At 50.2% G+C, this 24,831-nt stretch overlaps 2 protein-coding genes across 3 annotated transcripts in view; both read right to left on the bottom strand.

The window, feature by feature from the left end:
• Positions 1-1,173: 1,173 nt before the first annotated feature.
• LOC309855722 (uncharacterized protein) lies at positions 1,174-8,320 on the bottom strand. The gene is made up of 4 exons (XM_082716269.1): positions 7,855-8,320; positions 7,131-7,689; positions 5,801-5,846; positions 1,174-1,574 (listed from the first exon to the last, which is right to left on the bottom strand). Exons 1-4 carry the CDS (start codon positions 8,132-8,134, stop codon positions 1,260-1,262), a joined length of 1,200 nt encoding a protein of 399 aa, XP_082572395.1. The 5' UTR covers positions 8,135-8,320; the 3' UTR covers positions 1,174-1,259.
• A 13,550-nt stretch (positions 8,321-21,870) lies between these two features.
• The window catches only part of LOC309855729 (uncharacterized protein), a 37,516-nt gene continuing 34,555 nt past the window's right edge, over positions 21,871-24,831 (bottom strand). The window contains exon 3 of one of the 2 annotated variants that reach the window (XM_082716277.1): positions 21,871-22,100. In XM_082716277.1, the coding sequence (XP_082572403.1) occupies positions 21,984-22,100 (117 nt within the window). In that variant the 3' untranslated portion in view covers positions 21,871-21,983. The remainder of the gene's footprint in view (positions 22,101-24,831) is intronic. The other variant, XR_014306951.1, reaches the window with a different exon arrangement.

Below are 24,831 nucleotides of genomic sequence, written 5' to 3'. Positions count from 1 at the left end.
TTTGGGTGCACGGTCAAAACTCGTCCCCAGGGGCGCCTGGGTGGCTCAGTGGGTTAAGCCGCTGCCTTCGGCTCGGGTCATGATCTCAGGGTCCTGGAATCGAGTCCCACATCGGGCTCTCTGCTCAGCAGGGGGCCTGCTTCCCTTCCTCTCTCTCTGTGATCTCTTCCCTTCCTCTCTCCTACTGTGATCTCTCTCTGTCAAATAAAAAAACAAAAACAAAAACAAAACAAAACAAAAAAAACCACAACTCGTCCCCAGGGCAGGGGTCGTCCTGGCAACAAGGAGGGTGGTGTGTGCCAGTGTATATAACCCGATCGGGCAACAGGTACACGCCCTCGGTTCCGCAGGAGCCCCTCTCCCTGCCCGAGTCCCAGCGGACAAAAAGCCCTGTCCTTGCATAGCCGAGGGCTTGCATCGCCCGCACCCAAGGACCGCGGGCCACAGGCAGCATCTCGCCGAAAGGGGCCGGGCGGCTGGGAGCTGGCGACCGAGCGATGCCTGCCCTCGGCCTCTGGGGAGCCGGGGGAAAGGGAGGACAGAGAGCCCCGTGCTGGCCTTGGAGGGGACCCCTCTCGCGTTACCCTTGCGGACGCAGGACTCTGGACCCTCCCGCCCAGTGCCGTCGCCGCGTCCACTCCACCCGGAGGGGCGGCGGCGGACACCACTTGCGGAGCTCCAGCAGCACGCCCGGCTGCCGCTTCTCCGCGAGCCCCGTGAGTAGCCCCGTAGAAGTGTCCCTTCCAGATCCCGGGTGGGCCTCAGCTCCTCAACGCCACCGGGGCTCAGCACAGCCTGGAAGCACACCGTTCTCTCCCTTAGAAGCTGACGCCACCCGGTCTTGCAGGCGGCGCCGTTCAGCTGGGACGGGGGCGGGACGGTGTGGAGGGCGGGGGAAGACCGGGTGCTGGAGGAGCGGTGAGTCCTTGTAAGTCGGCCGAGGGCACTTGGGGGAATCTCAGATGGCCATGGCCTCCTGATGGTGGCTCAGGCACGCGGGTGCGTGAAAGCAGCCCACCCCATGCACTGACCGCACGGCGCACACAAAACAAATACACAGAGAGTGAATTCATAACTTTATTGAAACGACAACAAGTGCCCCCGGATAGAGGGTCCGTGACTTTGCACTTCTCTCGAATACATTTAGCGGGCATTTAGTGAACTACTCTTTCGGGTAAGCGCCACAGAACGGGAATCGGCTGCAAAAGTTGCCCCGTGGGGAAAAAACAGTCACGGAGGCCATTCGGTGGGAAAAGAGCTTACAAGAAAACCATGGACGGGGGATACCCGGGAGCGACCACGGGAGGGCAGCCGCAGGGCGGGTAAGGCGGAGGACGCCAGGGCGGAGGAGGCAAGAAGACAACAGGAAAGGGTGGCATGGGCGGCGGGGGGGGGCCCAGCAGCACTGGCTCGCGAAGAACCCACATGTATTCCGGCTCCTGAATGAGGATGGCACGGCAGGGTCCACCCACGTTAACGACGACGGGGGGGGGCATGGCCACGGGGGGCATGTTTCTGAACCTCAGTGCCCTCTGATGTCTCCTCCACTTGGCCCTCCTATTCTTAAACCAAACCTTCAATCAGAGAGAAAAAGGGATCGTTTTAGTACAGTGAGCATTGAACGTCATCCATGAAAAAACACAGCAGGCTACTCTCTCTGCCCTTGAGCTTTGCAACTGCATGGGGGAAGAAGCTATTTCCTCCTTGCTAAAACAGCTTAGGGAAGGTAGGGCCACGGCCCCCCCTGCAGCTGCCCCCACAGGGCACCCACCATGTGCCAGGCTCTGGCTCAGCTCCCTGCTTTGACTGGCCTCCCACCTTGCATGTGACATCTCCCCGTTCTCAGCAGCAGGTGCAGCTGAGGAACTGCTCTCAGTCCCTGCTGTGACTTTTACCCCGGGGATGCCTGTGTCCTCCCAGCCGACCGACAGCTGTGCAGTGGCCACCACTCCCTAGTGACTAGGCAGGTGTCACCCTGCTTCTGGGGGAAGCTCAGAGCGTTCAAAGGCCCTGCTGAGGGGAACAACCCCCATTTTGAAAAGCCCATCTTCAACACAGACTAAGCAAATAATCCAGAGGAACGTGCTGGGTCTTGCAACAACAGCTTTCCTTTACGGGTGACAAAAGGGTCATTCCTCTTCTGAAACCTCTTCCCAGTGAAAAAGAGGGCATTGTGAGCGAGGCTTTGGGCATGGAGGGCCTCCAGAGGGCAGCTGGACACTATCTGAATAATAGATGTTGGGGACAATGCCTGTTTACATGAACTAGGACCAGATTGATGAAATTCTTACACCCTTGGCCAGCCAGCACCCTGGGGACAGAGAGGCATGCCGCCCTCACTGTGCCCCATTCGGCCTCATCCTGCCTGCCCCACCCTCCAGGCTTTCCTGGGCTCAGCAGCTTGTCAGCTCCCTCTGCTCTGGCTGCGCTTCCAGCACCCTGGACAGGACCCCTGCTCTCTTGCTCTAGCTCACTCTCAATCAATCAATCAATCAAATCTTAAAAAAAAAAAAAAGAAAAGAAAAAACAAAAAAGAAATTCAAAGCGCTGTAGAGTTTGGAAACAGAGGAGAACCTTATGTGCTTTTCCTCACTTGCGTCTTGTGACTCCTTTTCCCTTCAGATCCGACTGAGAGAGCAGGGTGCCAGCCCAAGCTGGGGAACATCAACTCACCCAAACTTAAGGGGACCTGTTCCTCTGAGCTTGCTTTGCCTGCTCCACAGGGCAGAGAGGCCTGGGCCTCTCCAGATCTGGGCACAGCTGACTGGAAGCCCAGCCCCTGGTCCCAGGGGCCTGCTTTGTAGGCTGCCTGTGTGAGCTCCCTACCTCTGGTCCGCAGCCCCTCTCCATCACAGATGACACTCTGTGCGGGCAGCGAAGTGAATACACCCACTCTGACTTTTCTATTCCATTTCCCCCTTCTTACTTCTCTTTTTTCTCCCCAAATTATCCTTCGATTCCACTTAGGCGAGAGATGACCTCAATCACCCCCTGATCCATGGACCCACAAATTAGCCATCACCCACTGAGCCAATGAAAAAGTCTTCCCGGGACGCCTGGGTGGCTCAGCTGACTTAGCGGCTGCCTTGGGCTCAGGTCATGATCCCAGCGTCCTGGGATTGAGTCCCGCATCGGGCTCCTTGCTCAGCCGGGAGCCTGATTCTCCCTCTGCCTACCACTCTGTCTGCTTGTGCTCACTCTCGCTCCTCTCTCTCTCTGACAAATAAATAAATAAAATCTTTAAAAAAAAGAAAAAAGAAAAAGTCTTCCCAATCAGCACATGCCAGAATCCAGCCTAACTAAGAGCCGTCCCCACCAGGGACAAATGCCACACAATGTCTTCGTAAAAGGACCACAAAAGGAAGACCAAGATCTCAGGTGTCAGACATTCCTCTCCAGAATGTGGTGGTTTCAGAAATTAGAATGTGAGTCCTATCCCGAAGGCATCATCCTCGCCTGCCGCTTCCCCCTGTGCTCCCATCCCACGGCAGCCACCTGGCTGGACCGGCCTCCGCCTTTGCTAGCTTGCTGGGACCTTGCTGGAAAGTGTTGTTTCTGTCTATTTGCTCTATGAGACCGATTTCAAAGGTGGCACATCCCCTCCTCCCATCTCCACCATAAGACACCATCTACTATTTAAGAAGGTTTTCAGGCTGACGGATCTTTCCTCTCTCAGGCTGAAGGAGTTCCAGAAAATGAAGACGTAGGCCCGCCACTCTCCACACTGTTTGCCAAATACTTAAAAGCAACAGCTCTAAAAATAAATTAATGAAATTTAAGATTCTTTAAGTAAAACAAAATATTTTCTTCAGTTGAAAAGTGAAATTGCCTTCGTCTGAATCCTAGAGCAAGAAATCATGTTATATTAGGGCGCCTGAGTGGTTCACTGGGTTCAGCGTCTGCCTTCAGCTTGGGTCAAGATCCTAGAGTCCCAGGATCCAGCCCCATGAGGGGCAGCTCCCTGCTCAGCAGGAAGCCTGCTTCTCCCTCTGCCCCTCCAGGCTGGTGGGCTTGGGTTAGCTTGGTGGTGTGCTCACTCACTCTCTCAAATAAATAAAACCTTTAAACAACAACAAAAATGTAATCATACATATTAAAAAAAAAACAGCAACAGACCTAGACACTTGCACTAAAAACAGTTAAGAATAAAAATAAAGGTTTGAACTTTTAAATTAAAAAAAAATTTATACTGACAGAATAAAATTGTTTCGTCTGAATCCTAGAGAAATAAAATCATAATATTAAGAGGGAAAAACATAGCAGGAGCCCCAGGCTGTTGTACTCGACACCCTACCCTCCGCATAAGTCTCAGCTTCACTGGACAGAAGGTGGTTGCTTATCTGCTGTGTCATATGCGTGAAATCTTCCCTCAAGCCTACGCCAAAATATCTGTAAATTCGCTCCTTACGCAACGAGCTTATGCTTGTTTTCAAAAAATTAGTGTAATTCAGCTCCTTAGTGCTTTAATTTGAATGATTTCCACTTCAGACTCCCTCCCGACGTGACCCGATGATGAAGAGGGGCCCGCATGATAACCCTCTCAGGATTGGAGCTGTACGTGAGTAGGTACGCTTGCGGCTCTCCTTTTCTTTCGATGTGTATAAAATGTGTATGTTTCTGGAGCTATTATTATAAAATAGCATGACATATTATATATATAAACATATATATTACAAAATAAAACCCATTATAAAATGGGGTACAGATAAATGTATTATATATATAATATATACAAGTCACATGAGTAATTATACAGGAATATATATGAAGTACATAAATATACCCTTATACTATAATACTTAAATAATACATGATGATGCTGTTGTAGAGAAACAGTACTACTATAGAATGATATTGCTGTATCAACGTATGACCATACCAATCAAGAACGAGTAGCACTTATTAATAAATATTAATCTGTAATTGGCACAATAAAGAACACTCTACTGGCTCTAGTATATGGCAATTATATACTACATAAGACTATAATAATAGTATCATGGATAATACTTATATTAATTATCTGTGAATTACACAAATATATTTTATATTAGCTACAACAATTAGGTCACACTGATATATATATATACATATATATATATATATATATAAAACTCATCTGTTACTGAAAATACTTAAAAAATATACTTCTGATATTCTGCATATTCCTTGTATATATGTTCAACATATCAAATATATGTTCTGTTTAGATAAAGATATACGCATCTATTCTATGAAATAATGTACTTCATCCAGTATGTAATTGATATGCATACTTACTCCATTCGATGTATTTCTATCTTACATATTGGTATTAGATATAAATACCTAGGTAGGTTTGCATACAGTTAACTTTACCTATAAAAATAGTGCGTATACTATATATATGCTCAGTTATTCTGGTTACATTTCTATTTACACTAAAATTTAAATTTAAAATTTATATAATTGTAAAATTTAATTTAAAATTTAAATTTAAAAATTTATATAAATATGAGTATTCTATGTCTAATTCAGTGACATCTAAAAGTACATATATGTACAGTTATACAAACATATATGTGTATTTTATACAAGGGATACTATACGATACTGATTTTTCCATTCCTTTAGGAAATCGCGTTCCCTCTGGAAATGTGCAATTTCCCTAGCCTGGGCTTTCTTTCTACCATTCCCTACCCCCCCCCCCCCCCCCGAGACCCAGAAGTTCAACACTTGAGGTCTAGGACAGAGGTGCCCAAGTCCTGAAGCCTGTTGTAGAACCGCTCCCAGCCAAATGGTTTTTTTCTGGTTTACTGACCTGCACTCTGGCTTCAGGCACGTTCATGAATCTTGCAAGGTCCTGGCTGAGGGGAGAAAATCCCAAGTACTCAGGATTGGGAGTTGGGGGTGAGTTAAAATAGAGGATTTTTCCTTCCTCTTCCTAAAATTTTTCCTCGGGGAGGCATCCGTGACATCTGATGGAGCAATCTCTACATTAGAAAAAGTCACACCATTTCGGGATTTACAGTGAGATTCAGGTGACCAAGAATGGAAGGAGAGCCCAGCTGAAGGAGGCAAAGTCCCCAAGAAGAGGGGACATTCTAATTCAGTTTCTTCTCGTGTTACCAACTTCAAAATGAAGAAAAGTCTGAGGATCTCTCTCTACAGACATTTGATCCTTGCTCTTACCCTCTCGTAAGGTGCTGCCCCTCCATCTCTCTCTCTCCCCGATTTTGCCCCCCAATCTCTCTCTCTCTCTCTATCCCCGACCCCCCCCCCCATCTCTTTCTCTCTCTCTGTTATGATCAAGTTTGAGTACATTCCCACTGGGATCTAAGGGACGACACCAACTGCTGTTCATTCCTTGGTGGTGTTATTTTCAAGTTTTGGTCTCACTGACGTACCCCCACCTCCCCCCGCACCCCCGCACACACCAGCAGACCCCACACCCCCACCAATCATCTGGACCCTCTAGGTTGAGCTTTCCCGCAAGCAACATTTAATTGTACTTTTTCGTACTTCAGATTTTCATTTTAAATAATCTCTACGACCAGCGTGGTGCTCAAATATAAGACCCCAAAGTCAAGAGTTGCAGGCTCGACCGACTGAGCCAGCCTTTTCTTTTGTTTTAACTTTTAAGGTTTTTCAAGACCTCCAGCATAATCTAAGGGAAGGCAGAACATTCCGGAATCCAGATAGTTTCCGACTGTAGTCTTAAAAATGTAAAAATGGGTGCAGGGGCCTCACAGTGGGTGTAGAGATTCCTTAAAATGAACAATTTGTACAAAAGTGACGACGAGTAGGTTTCTGACGACGTTAAACAGAGGCAAGCTCTTAAACCATTCGCTCCCGCGTCTCAGACCTATGGCCCGCGTCCCCGCTAGCGCGCTTCCAGCAGGACCTTCCTCTACCAAGTGCGGCGGACACTTTGCGAGCCTGACGCATTCAAACGGGCGTGAATGTCCGCCTTCAGCCCCCGCCCCGGCCCGCGTGCCCGGCAGCCTGGAGGCGGCTGGCCTTTCTGACCGCGGCGAGGACCCACGCTGAGAGCCCGCCCGCACCACCCCCGCCCCCGGGCCACTCTGCCCGCCCCCCCCCGCGGGGCCTGCGCCTCCCGGGGCCCGCGCCCAGCGCCCCAGTCCGCTTACCGCATCAGCGCGTTGGGATACTGAGTGCGCTGGAACAAGCTCTCCAGCTCGCGCAGCTGCAGCCGGCTGAACGGGACTCGATGGGCCCCCGGCTGCCCGGCTGCGGGTGCCTGGCCTGGGGTGGCGGCCTGGGCCGGCGGGCCCTCCGGCAGCGGCGGCCCTTCCGCCCCCTGTGGCCCCTCCGGCTCGGGCTGGCCCACCTGCCCCTCCTGCTTCTCCGGCCCCGGCTGCCCTGGAGCAGGCGGTGGAAATTCTGCGGCCTCGCGGCCGTCCGCCGGCTTGTCGACGCCGTCGTCATCGCTGTCACCGTAGCCAACGCTGTCGTCATCGCTGTTGCCATCGCTGTCCACGTCGCCATCGATGTCGCCGACGCCATCGCTGTAGCCGACGCCATCGCTGTCGCTGACGACATCGCTGTCCGTCTCCTCCTGGACTTCAGCGGCTCCAGGGCCCTGCTCGGGTGCGAACTCGGCCCCCGCTTCCGCCGCCGCTCCCTCTCCGGCGTCTCCGGGAGCCTCGGGGTCTCCGGGGCTTAGCGACATCGCCTCAGGCTGGGGTTCTGCAAAGGACGAGATCCACACAGAAAGATCAGGGCGTCGGAGCCCGGGGCTGTGGGAAGGAGGGGGTGAGGGTCAACCTCTGCGGGGTGACCGGACCGCTCCCCTCGCCCGGGGACCTTGGTCTCTGGGGCTTGACGCCGGCGCCTGTCCCAACGGGCACGGACCTTGCGGCACTTCCCGCTCCTCGTCGACGCCCAGGCTGAGGAAGCCGGTGCCCTCGTCCTGGTCTGGGCCCGGAGGCTCCATATCCCTGGTGCCGTCAGGCGCACATTCCCCGTCAGACCCTGCGGGATCCATGGGTGACCCAGAGAGCGGTGGCCTGCCAACGGGCTTCCGCCAAACGGTCCTGGCGTTGTCAGGTTCCGGAAAGTCTGAGTAGCCGCCCTCCCTATATATACCCCCCACCCCCCGCTGCGGGGGGGTGGGGCCCGCCGAGGTGCGCATGCGGCTCGGGCCTGGGCCCCAAGCCTGCGTGTGCACTTGCGAGGGTACTCCGGGAGGGAGCACTTGGCCTAGGGCATCCGAGCCGTCGCGGCCTAGCTAGAGAGGCTGAGTCTTCCAGTCGACGCTGGGCTCACACGCCCCAGACTGGTGGTCTGTGTCCCCCAGGGGAAGGCGCCACGCTGGATCGTGCCAGCCCGTGTGGGCAGGGGAAGACGCAGAGCCCACGCTAGCTCTGGAGACGCCTCCGAGGGCTTGGGAGAAGGTCCCTGGCCAGCCCTGCGAATCCAGGAGCCGCCACTAGGCAGGGAATAGTCATCCGAGGAATGTGATGGGCTCTGAGGTGGCCCCCTCTGAGGCTTTTCGGGAGGCGGCCCAAGTCAGAGCCCGCCACACCCCCGGGTCCCCGGGAACGGGAGCTGGTGCTGGGGTCTTCTGAGCACGTCTGGTGCCTAGATGCACCGTGCAGATGAAACCACGCTTGCCCCTTCACAGGGGCCTGGACCTCCGGGATTTTAGCCCCGAAGCCACACTTCAGGACAGGGCTGCGAACCTGCACGGGGCTTAGCGCCCTCTAAGTCGGCTCAGACTGGACAGCCCTTCCACGGGTTGGGGTTTTGTCCAGTTTTCCTCGTTCAAACTTTGCTCTTCTCATCGCCACTATGGATGCCGAAACCCCTTCGGGCACAGTGTCTATGCCTCCGCCTTGAGACTCTCTCTACGAGCATGCGTGTTCCTTATGGTGGGACCCTTTGGATGTGGGTCATTACCCACTTTCTGGCCTTTGTCCCCCCTCCCCCCACACACACAGACATCCTCTTTCCTGGGTTTTCCAAGAAATATCTTCCTGAGCCCTTGCTGAGGAATAGTTGAATTTCCTTTCTTGTTTGTTGTTTTTCTTTTCCGTTCTTGTTTTTGTTTCTTCTAGCGAGGATACATCCTTATTGGTTGGAGAGTTGAGTTGAGCAAGTTTTTGGTTTCTCCAGGTGAGTCCAATAAAGGGACAGGGCCCAGAGGTTTGGGGTATGGAAGGAATCGATGACAGTGACTCTACCGTTTGTTCCAATTCAGTAAATGCCAGGTGTCCTGCATTCTTTCAGAAGTGAATTTTACATCCCAAGGAGAAAACCCTAAGTAAATAGAGCTCAGCCTGATGATAGGCATGATTTTTTTTTTTTTTGAAATGAAAGAGAGCACGCCCGATTGAATGCTCCAACACCTGTTACTATCCTAACTATTGGAAATAGCTCCTAGGCCCGGGTCCCGTGCTGGACAATGTCCCTGAAGGACCCTGCGATCACCACACAGCCAAGTTCACCACTCTAGTTGAAATCCGAATCTTCAGCATACCCACAGGCTCCCAGGGCATCGTGTGCCCAAGGTGCCTCAGCCCCCGTGCCTGAGGGGGAGAAGTGCCCCTGCCTCGTGGTCCTGGAGGATGGCTCAGACACCCACCGCAGGTTTGGGGACCAGTCCCTTTTCACAGAGGTGGTAAGGGATGGAGACCGGACTGCCCCCTCCTGACTGGAACCAAATGTCTCCTCCTGGGCTTTGGTCTTGTTGAGTGCCGCCGGCCCCCGCCCGGCACCCCGTGGCCGGGTACCCCGGGCACAATTTTGACCTGAAACTATTTATTGTGTGAGAGAGCTCAAGGGCTTCCGTCCTATGCCTGTTGGCCTCCCTGCGGTCTCCGCGTGCCCTTTTCTGTCTCAGTCTCCACGGCGCGGTCCTGTCTGCTGCCCTTCAGTCTCTCGTGGGACCCTCGGCCTCTCTTGCCCTACGTGGGCGTCAGGTGTGCTAGCATTTACTTATACCGTTTCCTTCAATCACTTCACCCTTGGCACACCTTAGGAAGCAAATGAAACCTCGCCCTTAGCAAAAATAGCCCCGAGTCACGATTCCTTGGGCCCCGCTCATTGGAGGGGGGCTCTGGAGCCATAGGGATGCTGGTGGCCTCCTGCTCGCTCATCCCTTGCGAGCTGGCAGAGCTGCCGATCTGCTTGGTCTCACTCTGCCCTGGTTTCCTCGTCTGTAAGAGGAGAGCAACAATCTCGGCAGCGTGCTGCCAGAGTGACTGAGATGACACACAGAACTATGGCTGATGGCCCTGCCCTGCCCTCCCCCATCTAGACTGCAACCCATCTTCTGTTTCTTTACTCACAGGCGCCGTGAGAGCAGAGAGCCGCTAGTTCGTCACCAGAGGTCGGCAACGAGGACAGATCGTGATCTTGTGACCTAAGGTCTCTAGCCTTACCTGTCCCATGGGGCTCTGTTTCGGTTTCTTGTTTTTTTTTTTTTTTTGTTTTGTTTTGTTTTATTTTTCTTAAGGAATCTGTCTACCCAGTGTGGGGCTGGGCCCCCTGACTCCAAGATCAAGAGCCACGGGCTCCCCCACCTGAGCCAGCCAGGCTTCCTCCACTGGGTCCCTTGGTACCTACACGGGCTTCAGGCAGTAAACCTGTGTTGGCCGCTGGGTTTCCAGGGCCCTCTGCCAGGCAGTGGGGGGAAGGAGTCCGGCGAGACCCAGCCAACCTGGCACCCTGGTTCTCCCAGCGCACGGGAGAGACAGAAGCTGGAAGTGATGGAGTCCCAGCACCACTAACGGGCTCTGTGACCCAGGTAAATCAGTTGACCTGTTTAGGCCTCCCAGGCCCCCTCTGCGAGATGGGGATCAGGATGGCCCCTGCTCTCTCAAGGGGAGCTATGGCTCTTACTCAAGGTGATGCAGGTAAGGCCGAGGGGGAGGGCTCAGTCTGCTGGAGCCCACGCTGGAGTGAAGGGGCGAGGACTGAGTGGGGTCAGGCTGGACGTGGGCCCTCCCTGTGGTCAAAGGAGCCAGACAGGGCGTCTCAGCCCTGCTCCGGAGCCGAGCGATCGGACCTGTGCTTGCTCGTGCTGGTGACCTCCCAGGAGTGCTCCCCGTGCACTGCAGCCTGGCTCGTGGGCCTTACCGCTGTCCCTTGAGGAGGGCTGGGCGCTGGGTGCCGGGGGTGGTAGAAGCATCGAGGGTTTTTCCTTTTCGCCTTAACCAAGACAATGCAGGCTGAGAGAGGTTCGGTGACTTTGGCAAGGTGGAGGGGGCCCAGGAGCCAAACCTCTGCAGCGACTGGTCCTAGCAGCCCCTGGTCCAAGCCGATTTGGCTTCTGGGGAGTCATGGGGCTTCCCTTCCACCTCAGAGGCTGTCAGAGGCCGGTCTGTGGCAAGCAGGCTGTGCCTTGAGCTTCGGGGCCAGGGGGTAGTGTGAGCGGCCCCAGCATGGAGGAGAGGAGATGTCTGAACTTGTCTTCGGGCACCTGGACACGGCCGGCAGGCTCTAGATTGTGAGCTGGAGAGGAAGCTAGAGAGAAGTCTGCAGGGAACTCTGTATTAAGGCCAAAATGTTGCAGCGTCACGTGGGGTCCGAGTTCGAGGAGGGCGTTGGAATGTGTACCTTCGGGATGATGGAAGCTGACAGTGGTCGGGCATGGGGGCGCCCTCATGAAAGCGCGGTTGTAGGATGAGTTTCCGGGGCAGGGGGAGCCTCCGCTGGCCCCCGGCTCCGTTCATTGCAGTTAGTGGGGGTGGGGATCAAGGTCCAGAGCCAGAGCCCTTACTTGGAGGCCACCGGTGTCCACCAGGTACGTCAGAGTCCCCTGGAATTGGAGTGGGAAATTCCGTGTGTGGTGCCATTGCAGTCATGTGTACCTTTCATCAGTTAGAGGGGGGACAGTGCCCCTAACCACCCCCTCCCACCTCAGGAAACATCCAAGGAAAGACCAGGGACTTGAGTAGCGTAAGCGGCTGTGGACTTGGGGCACACGCTTCTGGTTCAGGCACAGCCTCGTTCGTCTTCTTTCCTGTTCTCTCTCTGCTCACTGCATGGCAGGGGCAAGGCTGACTGTCCCCGTGCCTCCATTTCCCCAATGGGAAATAGGGCAACGATCCCTGTCACTACCACTGCCACTGGAATAATGAGAATCCTCCCACGGACTTCTTATGAAGCAGAATGACGTATGGCAAGATGGCTGCCTTGTCTCTCTCCTTCCCTCCCTCTCTCTCTTTCAGCCCCCCCCCTTTCCTCCCTCATCACTTTATCTCTTCTTCCCTTCTTTCTTCCTTCCTTCCCTGTGCCTTCTCCCTCCCTTTCCCTACCTCCTCCCTTCTTCTGTCTTCCCACTCCCTCCTCTTCCTCCGTCCGTCTTCGTCTCCTTCTTTCCCTCCCTCCCTTTCCGCCCTCCTCCCTTCCTCCTCCTCACCCTTTCTTCTGCCTCTTCCCTTCCTTCCTCTGTTCTTTTTTTCTTCCCTATCATGTGTGTTTGTGTACATGTGTATTTAAGTGTGTCAGTTTGTGTCTTCGTACCAGGAATCTTCAAAGACATAAGCACATCATCGAAAAAAGGACAATACATGATTTGAATTCACATATCATCTAGAACAAGGGAAATGCCATACCTAAGTAACAAAGCAATATGTGGGAGTTCAGTAAAGGTAGAATTTCTATTCAGTACAATTCTGGAAACATAGTCTAAAGAGGTAGACTTTAAGATTACTCTTGAAGCATGGATAGAAGGTCTTACTGGCCTTCCTCACAAACTCTTCCTCCTCAATAACAAAAGTAACATATCATGGAGTGCCTGGCTGGCTCAGTCAGTAGAACCTGGGGCTCTTTTTTTTTTTTTAAGATTTTATTTATTTATTTAGAGAGCAAGAGGAAGAGAGTGAGCACAAGCAAGGGGAGCTGGAGAGGGAGAGGGAGAAGAAGCAGTCTCCTTGCTGAGCAGGATCCCAGGATTCTGGGATCGTGATCTGAGCCAAAGGCAGAGGCTTAACAGCCTGAGCCACCCAGGTGCCCCAGAGAGGGAAAGAATCTAAACCAGACTGTGCTCTGAGCAGGGCACCCCATGGGCAGATCCCACCTTCCCAGATCAGGATCTGAGCCTGAATCAACAGTTAGCTAATTAACTGACTTAGCCACAGGGGTGCCCCATCATTATTTAATTCTAAATAAAAAGTTAAAATAATAATAATAATAATGAAATAAACCTACTAATTACTATCTATTCCCATGTGAAAGGTGCCTTCCTGTACCAGGAGGTTAAAAAGTCCTGAGACTCAGGGCGCCTGGGTGGCTCAGGTCATGGTCTCGGGGTCCTGGGATCGAGCCCCACATCAGGCTCTCTGCTCCTTCCTAGGAGCTTGAGATCATGACCTGAGCCAAAGGCAGAGGCTTAATCCCCTGAGCCACCCAGGTGCCCCTCATTACTTTTTCTTTTAAGATTCCACATGTATATGAGATCATACAGTATTCGACCAAAGAAAATATTAGTGGAGCCCTCCGTCTACTTTGCAAACATGGTAAGAGTTGTTTTATGAAACCAGTATTGGAAATAGGCAACTAGCGTCAACCTATACCTTAGTTGGCCTGCTTTGTGCTTTGGCTGTATTGATGCAGATTCGACCTGCAGTAGACCTGGGTCTCCCCAAAATGAGCTCCAAGACACTGGCTTCTTTAGCCAACATTCTCATGCAGCAGAAGGAGCAAATGCTAAGGTGGGAAGGGGAAATGAGGCAACAGACAGGGAGAGGCTTCTGCCAAGGCGCTCCATTGAGGTCGTCTGGGTCAGCATGAGGCCTGCTGTCTGTTGGGCCACCCTGCACACCAGAACATCCCTGTCACCAAGGTCAGTGGGGACCAGGGTAAAACCTTGTGTGGGGAGAATTCCCTCTTCCAACGCCAACTGTGAGGGATCCCGCCAGTTGTCTCAGTTCGGCCCCCAGTAAGTGGAGCTAACTCCCCATTCCATGGAGCCAGGCAGCCCCCCTTCGACTTGGCACCTGGATGAGGTCTTCAGGGACAGCCTGGGCCTGCGTGTGTGTGCGCACCCGCATTGGGAGGGAATGGCCAGGCCCTCCTCGGCACTGCCATTTCACCTTCTGTGCCTTTAGCATTGTGTGGGTGGTTACCAACAAAACAGACCAGAGCTTGTCCTCCTCACTGTCGGGGTCATTGTGCTGCCTTCCCCTGGAGCACACCGGTCCTCCTCCTCCGCAGATCTTCTCTGATTTGTCTCCCCCAGAGGTCGAAGCTTCTGCATTTCCAGGCAGTGTCCTTGCTGGGTAGTCTGCCCGGAGAGAAGCGACCAAGGGCCAAGCCCAGTGCACCTGGTGGTTTGAAGCATCTGTTCAGGAGGACAGCCGCCTCCCTCCTGGGAGGGACAGGAATGTCAACCTCCCCGCCTTTAGTCACTTCAAGTGACACTAGCCAGCTCGACCCGAGGGCTGGGGACTTCATGGCCTTCTGGGACAAGGCTAGAATGACTTCTTCCCCAGTGGATTCCAGTGTGCCAGCAGCAGAGGCAAGCCTGCTGTTTACTGAGGTGACGGCTCCAGGAGCACTTGGGTTATGGCCTCAGCCGCCATCTCCGCCCTCGTGGCTCCTTTACCTGCCACGGGGGCCCACAGGCAAAAGAACGTGCTCTTGACTCAAAGTACTATAGTGGAGGAAAAAGAACTTTCCCTTCACCCTTCTAGGTTGGGCTGTGCAGGGGAGCAATATTTACCCCCCTCCATGTGTCTCCTTGGTACGTAGATTCATTTTGGTAATTTTAAAAAATTTTTTATTTATTGGGACGCCTGGGTGGCTCAGTCGTTAAGTGTCTGCCTTCAGTTCAGGTCATGATCCCAGGGTTCTGGGATCAAGCCCCACATCAGTCTCCCTGCTCAGCAGGGGGGCCTGCTTCTGTCTCTCCTGCTCCCACTGCTTGTGTTCCCTCCCTGTGTGTGTGTGTTAAATAAATAAAATCTTTTTTAAAATATTTTATTTATTTATTTGAGAGGGAGAGCGAGAGCACAAGCAGGGAGCTGGGGGGCAGAGGGAGAGGGAGAAGCAGGTTCCCTGCTGAGCAGGGAACGGGACATGGGGCTCTTTCCCAGGACCCTGAGATCACGACCCCAGCCAAAGGCAGCCTTAACCATCTGAGCCACCCAGGCACCCCTTGGTAATTATTTTTAAGAAATAGAAAACTCTGATTTTTTTTGGCCTCCCCTCTCATTGCCCAAAAGAATTTATTTTTTAAAGGTTTTATTTTAAGTAATCTCTAGTCCCAGGGTGGGGCTCGAACTCACAACGCTGACATCTAGAGTCGCACCCTCCACTGACAACCTGCCGAGCACCCCTAACTGCCTGAAAGAATTTAGATTGAGCACCTGTTCCAGTGTGTGTTTCTTTTTCTGTTTTTGGTTTGTTTGTCTTCTACTGCCCACCAGGCCCCTGGGATATCGGCCGGCTATGCTAGGGAGTCATGCTGAGTGCCAGGAAGCTGGTTCTCAGGATCTGGAAAGGTCTGAGAATGAGGACGCTATAAACCTAAGCCAGCAGCTCCGATCCCAGAGCACAGCTGATGGCTCCTGGTGTCACAGAATCCAGAGAAACCGAGTAACTACCAAATCCTATCTTTATGTGGAGGGAGAAAGGTGGTGATGTTTGGTGAGCAAGAGGGCACACCAGGACTCCATGCCTTAAGTGAGGGGTGGCTGCGTGCTGGGACAGAGGGTAAAACCTTGATTGGAGAGCCCTTTGAAGGAGAGCGCTATGCGCAAAGGTGGGGTGAGTGCTGAAGTTTTCAACTTGGGTGAGCGCTGCTCCTTTCTGGATGGCTCCGGGCCCATGGCAGGACATGGCTGCTTAGAGGCCGGACCTCAGTGGGATGAACTCCGGACGCTCTCTCTCATGGGTCACACACTGTTCTGCGCTTGTGTTCTGTCCTCTGTCATAGGAAGAGAAGGGACTAGGATGCCGGCACAAGTCCCTTTCGGAACAGTGATGACGGTGATTTCTTCCTTTAACCCAGGTGTCTCCCCAGAAGACACAGAGGTACTTTGTTTGGAAGAGCAGCACGAGATGGTGAGGCTGGTTCTCTGTTGTTGCTAACCTTTTCCTACAGGGCCTGTGAACATTTGTCGCACTTGCCCCATGCAAGTGAGCTTGTGTGAGAGTCGCACAAAGGAAAATGAGTACCAGTTTGCCGAGAGGAGGTGGCTGCGGCAAGGACTGGCTCTCTCTGGGACACCGTGCTGCCTTGGCTTAATGGGAGCAGCCAGAAGGCTCAGAAGAATCCCCAAGCAAAAGTAATGGCACGCAGAATTCCTAGGACCACATTCCTAGGACCAGGGGTGTGTTACCATAGCAGCTGACTTCCAAGGGGTCCACTCAAGGTTTTTTTTTTTTTTAAATTTTTTTTAAGGTGAACTTTTTTTTTAAAAGATTTTGTTTATTTATTTGACAGAGAGAGATCACAAGTAGGCATAGAGGCAGGCAGAGAGAGAGGGGGAAGCAGGTTCCCCGCTGAGCAGAGAGCCCGATGCGGGACTCGATCTCAGGACACTGAGATCACGACCTGAGCCGAAGGCAGTGGCCCAACCCACTGAGCCACCCAGGCGCTCCTCCACTCAAGGTTTTGAGAACTCCAGTCCCCATCCTGGGCTACAGCAAGTCATATGAGACCAAGTTCGCCTTACCTACCAGGAAAGGCCGTGAAGGACTCTTTTCGCTCCATTATTCCACGTCCAGGACTCCAGCCCTTCCTAGAGATGTCACATCGTCACCAATAACTACATGCTAGGTCAGTTTATGCATGGGGTACTCAGAACAAGCCCAGTGATAAGCACAGTGCCCCACAATCAGAACTCTGGCAAATGTATTTCTGTTCTTGTGAAGACAACTCGGAACAGATTCCATTCCTCTGTTTTGTATACATTTATAGTAATATTATTTTTGTTTAAAAAGTCTTTTCTCATATCTGTTTGGAAGGACCACTTTTTTTTTTTTTAATCGAGAGTCACAGGCTCTACCAACTGAGCCAGCCCGGTGTCCCTGAGAGACCACCTCTTGTGCTGAATTTTTTTTGTTGTTGTTTTAAGTAATCTTTATGCCCAACATGGGGCTTGAACTCAGGACCCAGAGAGGAAGAGTTACATGCTCTACTGACTGAGTCAGTCAGGCACCCCCACACTCTTGTATTGAGGTATAAAGAATTGTTTCTGGTCCCTTCCTTTGCCCCTGGCCCTTTGTTGCTAAGTACTTACAGTTAAAATAGTTGTCTGGAATTTTGATCGTCAGGGACTTCCAAGTGAAATCTCCAATGTTCTGATCATAGTTGTTTAAATCAAGATCTAGGTTACATAAATCTAATTTTAGTCAAAAAACATTTCCCCCCAAATAGTTCATGCCTTCTTCCTACTTAATTTGACCATTAGCTTTACCATTTGGAAGTTAGCTGGCATGTGTTGTTTATTATGGAAAACTCTAGAAAGCAGGACTACATCGAGAACTATTAGATTACTGTAAAATGCTGAATCTGCTGAACTCCTTAAAGATTGTACTTACAAATTTTCAGCAAAAACCAACACCTATAGGAGCACCTGACTGGCTCAGTTGGTAGGGCATGCAACTCTTGATCTTGGGGTTGTAAGTTTGAACCCTTTGTTGGGTGTAGAGATTACTTTAAAAAAAAAAAGGCTTTTAAAAACCTAACATCTACAAAGACAACCCATTTCAAGTTGATGAAGTTATTGGTTGCTAGTTTCTTTTTCCTTTTTTAAGAAAAAAGATTTCATTTTTGGGGTGCTTGGGTGGCTAAGTCCGTTACGCATCTGCCTTCAGCTCAGGTCACGATCCCAGGGTCCTGGGATCCAGCCCCATGTCGCTCCCTCTCTCTCTGCCTGCAGCTCCCTCTGCTTGTGCTCTCTCTTTCTCTCTCTCTGTCAAAGGAATAAATAAAATCTTTAAAAATATATTTTACTTTTAAGTGATCTCTACACCCAACATGGGCTCAAACTTACAACTCTGAGATCAAGACTTGAATGCTCCACCAACTGAGCCAGCCACGCGCCCCACCGGTAACCGGTTTCTAAAGATTTTTTTTTAATAAATCAAAGGTATTTCCTTATATTACAATAACTAATTCCTGAGCTATGCTTTCAGGATGTTTGAAATGTTCATTAAGAGAAATTTTCTTGGAGCTCCTGGGTGGCTCAGTCAGTTAAGCATCTGCCTTCAGCTCGGGTGGTGATCCTGGGGTCCTGGGATTGAGGCCCATGTGGGCTCCATGCCCAGTGGATAGTCTGTTTCTCCCTCCCCCTCACTCATGGTCTTGCTTTAGCTTGCTTTCTCTCTCAAGTACATAAATAAAACCTTAAAAAAAAAGGGAATAACCTTCAGGGCATTCATTAATTTGGGGAATTAATGAAGACCTTTCTTTATAAACCTAGACTAAGTGTAAATTTTTATCTGCAGCCCAACTCTGCGTATTTCTTATGCTTCAAGCCACCACTCTGCCTTAATACATCTGGGATCTGAAAGGAAAGACAAGTTTAAAATACGTGTGACAAAAATGCCATGCATGTACAGGAAAGGTATCCTTTCTTGTCGTTGTTTGTTTCTTCCTGACAGCCTGCGCTTCAAAAAAGAATGTTCTTTGCTAGCGTGTGTCAGACTGGATGTGAGGTTTAACTGAGGGATTTGTGCTGAATGTTCTCCGGCTTTCAGTCTCAGGGTGGGAAAGCTGCATATGGTTTTTCCGGTTGTGACTAGAGCAGAGAAGGGATCAGGACTGGGTTTGATGGTACCTGGAGCATACTGGTACAGACCCCGTAGTTCTGAAGGTGCTTAAAGCATTGAGAAACTCGATATTTAAAAAAGAAAGACAGGGCACCTGGGTGGCTCAGTGGGTTAAAGCCTCTGCCTTCAGCTCAGGTCATGATCCCAGGGTCCTGGGATCTAGCCCCGCATCGGGCTCTCTGCTCAGCGTGGAGCCTGCTTCCCTTTCTCTCTCTCTGCCTGCCTCTTTGTCTACTTGTGATCTCTGTCTGTCAAATAAATAAATAAAATCTTAAAAAAAATAAAAAAAGAAAGACAGTGGTCAATGATGAAGTTCTAGAACCTAGGTGAGGTTTGATGGGGTGAGGTCCAGGGCTGAAGGCTAAGAAAGAATTCTTAAGACATCTCTGGTGCAAAAAGGTGGTTTATTAAAGTCCCCACCATGGGGACAGGATCCATGGGCAGGAGAGATGCTGCCCCGCTATCCTGAGGAGTGGCTGATTATATACACAGGAGTTGGGTAGGTGAAGACAAGGGGGTGTTAAGAAGGGCTGTCACGGTAAAGAAGACTGTCAGGATATTGGAGGTCTGGTTATTGTCAAGCCAAGGCCATTTTTCCCTCTAATGGCACTCACATGAAGACAATTGGGAGTTTCCTGGTAGAATGTCACATGTTTATCAAACATCCTTGTTAGTGAGAGTTAGGTTTAGAAGAAATTTAACTTTATTTACATTTCCTTTTACCTCAGCCTCCTTCAGTTTTTATGGAGGGGAGGGCGACATTAGGGCTTGAGGAACTGAGTTATTTGCCTCTGGAAATTGGGCTATTGATAAGACAGCTTCTTTGTTGTAAATCACTGGGACATTTGTAGACCGAGGGAGACTCTTGTCTTGCAGGATTGTGATCTCTGCAGGTTAACTATTTGTTTTTCTTTTAGGGCAGCCAGGGGTGCCTGAGGAATGTCACACATATTACGGAGGGGAGCAGGAAGACAGGGGGTGCAAGGTGCCAGCTTTTGCTTTGTCCTCAGCCAGCCTTCTGCTCCCTCATCAGTCAACACTAGGAAATGATTTTTGGTTTCAAGATCATCTGGTGAGAATGGCAATGGGCATGTCTGCACAGGAACATTCTTGAATTTCCCTCACTCCCAGCAAGGCCTAGGGTCTCTGGATAACAGTAACATCCCCTTTGTGGAAGCCTGACATTGCAGCCACTTCTCTGACGTCTGTCACTCACGAGTGAGAAAGATAGGAAGAAGGAATAAAACATTCGTGGCCACCGTGGCCAAGAGCATATGCTTTCCCAAGAAAACAGAGCCTTCCACACTGGGAACATACAAGCACTGTGAAACTGGTCTCTGATCAACTCCCCTGAGGGGAAACTCTGATGTGACCAGGACACCTGGTCTGTAGTTTCTGCAATCACTTCACATGACCGTGGCAGCCACAATTGATTGCTTTCCACATAGAACTCCATGAAACAAGCCTCGCATTGCTACAGATTCCTCAAAAACAAAGGTGGAACTGAGAAAAAAGTAATCCTTTAAAAAAAAAAAAAAGTGGGCCTGTGCTCGCTTCAGCGGCATGTACATTAAAATTGGAACAATACGGAGACGGTGAGCACGGCCCCTGCATAAGGGTGAGGTGCAAATTCGTGAAGCATTCTGTATTTAAAAAAAAAGAAAAAAAAAGTAGGCCTGGCTTCTTCACTTCACCAACCTTTCCTTGTTTTTCTCTACACTGACATTTGCACACAGAGAAGCCAGCAGGAACAAAGCAAAGGTATGCCTGCTTCTTCTCAATGAGTGATTATTCTAGAACACTGCTCAGGAGACGTCTCCTTACTCTTGCTTTGAGCAGCAGTAAACCAACTGGTACCCTTTCAGTGTTTAACAACAGGAATGGGTTCCTCTCAAGGATGTGGAAGGTGACAAAATACTTTTTGTCAAATACTCCAGCTTCTGAGCTGGAGAAAGATCGATAAAATGCTGTCCTGGGCTGGTGTGGTGGGGAAGAGGGTGGTGGGGATGGAAGAAAAGGGAGAAGAGCCTCTTTCTGGCCTTGATGGAATCTCTTCTCATTTTTCTGCTGAAGCAACAGAACCCTTGTGCCAGAATGGCTTCTATTCCCCAGTCTCCTCCACAAAAAGGGAGGGTCGTGAACAGAATTTGAAACCTACTGGTTCGGTGTTTGGCAGCCATCTTCCCCTGAATCCCTGGGAGGAGCTTCTTAAGAGGTTTCCCCAGAGTCCAGTGTTCAGCCCGAACATGTCAACATGAGTGGAGCTAGTATCCGGAAATGACACTGTCCTCTCCCTAGGGACTCACCCCACCCCATCTTGCACATATCTGTGGTCCCAAAGGGTCAACGTGGGGATAAACGTGGGCCGAGGGATAGAAGAGAATATATGGGTCAGGGCAAGCTCATCATGGGTCCTTGGTGAGCTTCTGTGACGTGCAGATTCCGGGATGTAGCCTCGTGAGAGGAAACCTTTGTGGAGGCCAAGAAAAACAAGGCTGTACCCACCTCGAGTCTAGCCCTGACATAAGTCAGCCATCTTGACAAAGCCAAAGCTGGCACCTTGCACCCCCTCTCCAACCGCTCCCCTCCCCTCAGTAGTATGTGTGAACAAATTGTTAACTTGCAGAGATCACGATCCTGCAAGACAGGAGTCTCCCTCGGTTTACAAATGTCCCAGTGTTAAATCTCACTAGCAAGGACACTTGATAGGAGGAATGTGACATTCCACCAGGAAACTCCCAGCTGTCTTTCTGTTAGTGCCTCATTAGAGGGAAAAGCGGCCTTGGCTTGATAATAACTAGGCCTCCAATATCCGGACAGTCTTCTTTACCCTGATAGCCCTTCTGAATATCCCCTTTGTCCTCACCCACCTCCGAGTCCACCCCTACTCTGCCTTTTAAAACTCTGACTGTAATCTGGTTCGGGGTCCAAGTCCCTACTCTGCTGTGTCGGGTATACTTGGGCCCAAGCTTAAGCTTGCTGAATAAACCCTCGTGTGATTACATCAGTGTTGGCTCCTTAGTGGTCTCTCAGACGTGAAAACTCGGGCATAACACCTTGTCGTTCTGTTTCAATGGCATTTCCTTATCAATTTACGTACAGACCCTACTTGCCCCCATTTGGTTCATAAAGACAAATGCATGCAGAACTTGCCTCTTTATTGATAATGCAACTATAAGGGAGATAGGGTAGTAGGGTGTCAGTGACACAAGAAGAACCTATCTCCAATTTGGCTTCTGAACGAGGGTGGCATTCTAGGACCCATCCAGCATGAAGATGAAAAGGTGGTCCAGGTTAGCCGGTGGTGCATTTCTGAGCATTGAAGCTCTCTCATCTCTCCTACACTTGGCTCTTCTGTTCTTAAACCACACCTGCAATCAGAGGGGAAAAGGGATCGGTTTAACATACTGGACACTTAATGTCATTATAGAAAAAACCTTACATGCAACTGTACATGTCATGGAGATTTTACACGTCACACCAAGGGAAGCTATTTACTTAGGAAAGTTAACACAAGACACCCTCCCTTTAGCTCATCCTTAGTGAGCACCAGCTATGTGCCAAGTTCTGGAATAGGCTTACTGCTTTGTCTCTCTCCTCTCAATTTTAATATTCAAATGGTTTTTTTCAGGTATTGGACGCAGGTCTAGCTTATGACCTGGTCTAGCCCTGGGTCCTTGTTGTTGACCCAACACTTGGTAATAGGGTAAAAAAAGGTCTGTATCCTGACAGCAGATCCTCAGCCATCCAGTTACCTCCTCTCCCCTCCTCACTACAGAGAGAGTTTTTGGGTGTTTTGGGGTGCAACATAAGCATTGTAAATAGTGGCCCTATTGAAAGTTATATTGGCAAGAACAGTCCCTATTTGAAAGGCTTATCTGCAGCACAAAGTCAATTACTAATAGAAGGAAAAGCATTGGTTTTTTAGACAGATTTCCTTCAAGGATGTCTGAGGGGTCATTAGTCCTCTGAAACCTCTTGACAGTTACAAAGTAGTCTGGCAAAGAAAGGCACTAGTGTTGGGGTCCCATGGAGTTTGTGGCATGTCTAGCTGGGACACGAGAGTTGCTGAAACCATGAACACTGCCTTGAATTTAGCCTGTAGTGTTAAAGAAAGTGTAGACCAACTTGAGCGAAATTAACTAAAATGCTCACCGATCTCTGGCCACCCAGGAGTGGAGGGGAAAGAGGCAGACCACTGTGGCCACTGTTAGTTCCGCATACTCCAGCCTGGCCCACTCTACAAACCTTCCTGGGCTCAGGGCCAGGTCAGCTTGCTCTACTCTGGCTACAGTTCCGGGATCCTGGACTGGAAGCACTGCTGTCTGGTGGGCAGCTTATCCTAGGTAAGGATATTCAACCAGGAGTTCCCAATCCCACCACTCATCCTTTTTTTTTTTTTTTAAAGACTTTATTTATTTATTTGACAGACAGAGATCTCAAGTAGGCAGAGAGGCAGGCAGAGAGAGAGGAGGAAGCAGGCTCCCCGCCGAGCAGAGAGCCCGACGTGAGGCTCAATCCCAGGACCCTGGGATCATGACCTGAGCCAAAGGCAGAGGCTTTAACCCACTGAGCCACCCAGGTGCCCCCCACCCCTTATTAGGCAAGAAGGTGGAACACACATTTTAGGAGGACAGTTGACAACAATGTGCATAAGGGGTCATAAAATGGTTCCTTCCTACATATCTGCCAACTATTTTTGCAAACAAACACACAAACAAAACTGTCAGACTTCACTGTCTTCTCAGTGTCCTAGTTGGCGGGGTTAACATTGTATTTAAATCCTTTCAGAAGTTCCTTGCCTGAGGCCTCATGTTTGCTCTCCTACTTTAAGATTGGTGGTATTTGGGGAGGCCTGGGTGGCTCAGTCGGTTAAGTGTCTGCTTTCGGCTCAGGTGATGATCCCAGGGTCCTGGGATGGAGTCCCTCATCAGGTTCCCTCCTCAGCAAGGAGCTTGCTTCTCCCTCTGCCTACTGCTCCCCCTGCTTGTGGCTCTCTCCATCTCTCTTCGACAAATAAATAAATAAAATCTTTAAAAAAAAATTGGTGGTATTTCTGTGGCAGAAATACACAATTTCGACAAGACCAGTGTAATAGAGCTTGTTTTGGGGGGATCCATGTGTACCAGTGGTCAGATCTCCATATACATAAAATAAAGCCCCATAGCTAGCTGTACTCTCAATGTTGGTTTCACAAAAACAGTTCTATTTGCAAGACAAAGGAGGAAAACCATGTATTAAGTTTCTTGGGGGAAATTCATGCTCTAAGGTTTGGAAATTCATGGGAACACTATACAAATACATGGGAAATACATGGGAACATCAGTTTTTTCCCTGATTTGTTTCAGAATGCCATGGAGAGAGCGCACATAAACCCAAGAAGAAAAAGCTAGTTCACCAAACCTTACATTTTCCGTTTCCTCTGCACATGCATAGTCGGCTGCAAAAGTCTTCCCAACCTCCTCCCAACTTTTCCAATCTGAGCCAGGCCTGGGACCCCAGTCTCTGGGATTGGGATGTCATTACTCAATGGTCAGCTTTGTGGGGCTGATTTTCAGATACTCCTACCACCAGATCAGCAACTCCTTCTCTTTTAAAAAAAAAAAAATTTAAGTTTATTTATTTATTTTTTAGTAATCTCTACACATAACGTGGGGCTCAAACCCACAACCCTGAGATCAAGAGTCACATACTTACTCCTCCAACCGAGCTAGCCAATGCCCTTCCAGCTCCTCACATGCACTCTGCAGCTAAGCCAACACTCCCATCCTCATTTCCTTTCCTTTCTGTTTTGGGCAAATACCACTTCGAAATAACTCAAATGGGTTTGGGGGTTTGTTTGATTTTTTGGTCACCTTTTTATCCCATGACCTACAAATTAGTCAACACAGCCTGAGGGAATAAAAGTATTTAAAAATAACATTATTTTTTAAAAGATAACATAATGAATCTACCCCGAAATAAGGCCCACCCAAACCCCAAACAAATTCCACAAAACTCAGCTTTTCAAAATAGTATCGCCAAAATGAAAAAAAAAAAAATCCTTGACGTTTAGAAGTCCTCAAGAGAATATCTCTTACACATTTAGCAGATGCGTAACAC

This window comes from Mustela nivalis (genome assembly GCF_964662115.1).
Source record: "Mustela nivalis genome assembly, chromosome: X".
In the NCBI taxonomy this organism is placed as follows: Eukaryota; Metazoa; Chordata; class Mammalia; order Carnivora; family Mustelidae; genus Mustela; species Mustela nivalis.
The sequence above is the reverse complement of the archived record's forward strand: the minus strand, read 5'-3'. Positions and strand labels throughout refer to the sequence as shown.

Bases quoted from the DNA above. Each gene is read 5' to 3' on its own strand.
- LOC309855722 (XM_082716269.1), bottom strand. From the start codon at position 8,134: ATGCGCACCTCGGCGGGCCCCACCCCCCCGCAGCGGGGGGTGGGGGGT. The intron at 7,690-7,854 runs GTCCGTGCCCGT...CGTCCTTTGCAG, and splicing joins GGAGCGGGAAGTGCCGCAAG to AACCCCAGCCTGAGGCGATG. The intron at 5,847-7,130 runs GTAAGCGGACTG...TTCTCCCCTCAG, and splicing joins TATCCCAACGCGCTGATGCG to CCAGGACCTTGCAAGATTCA.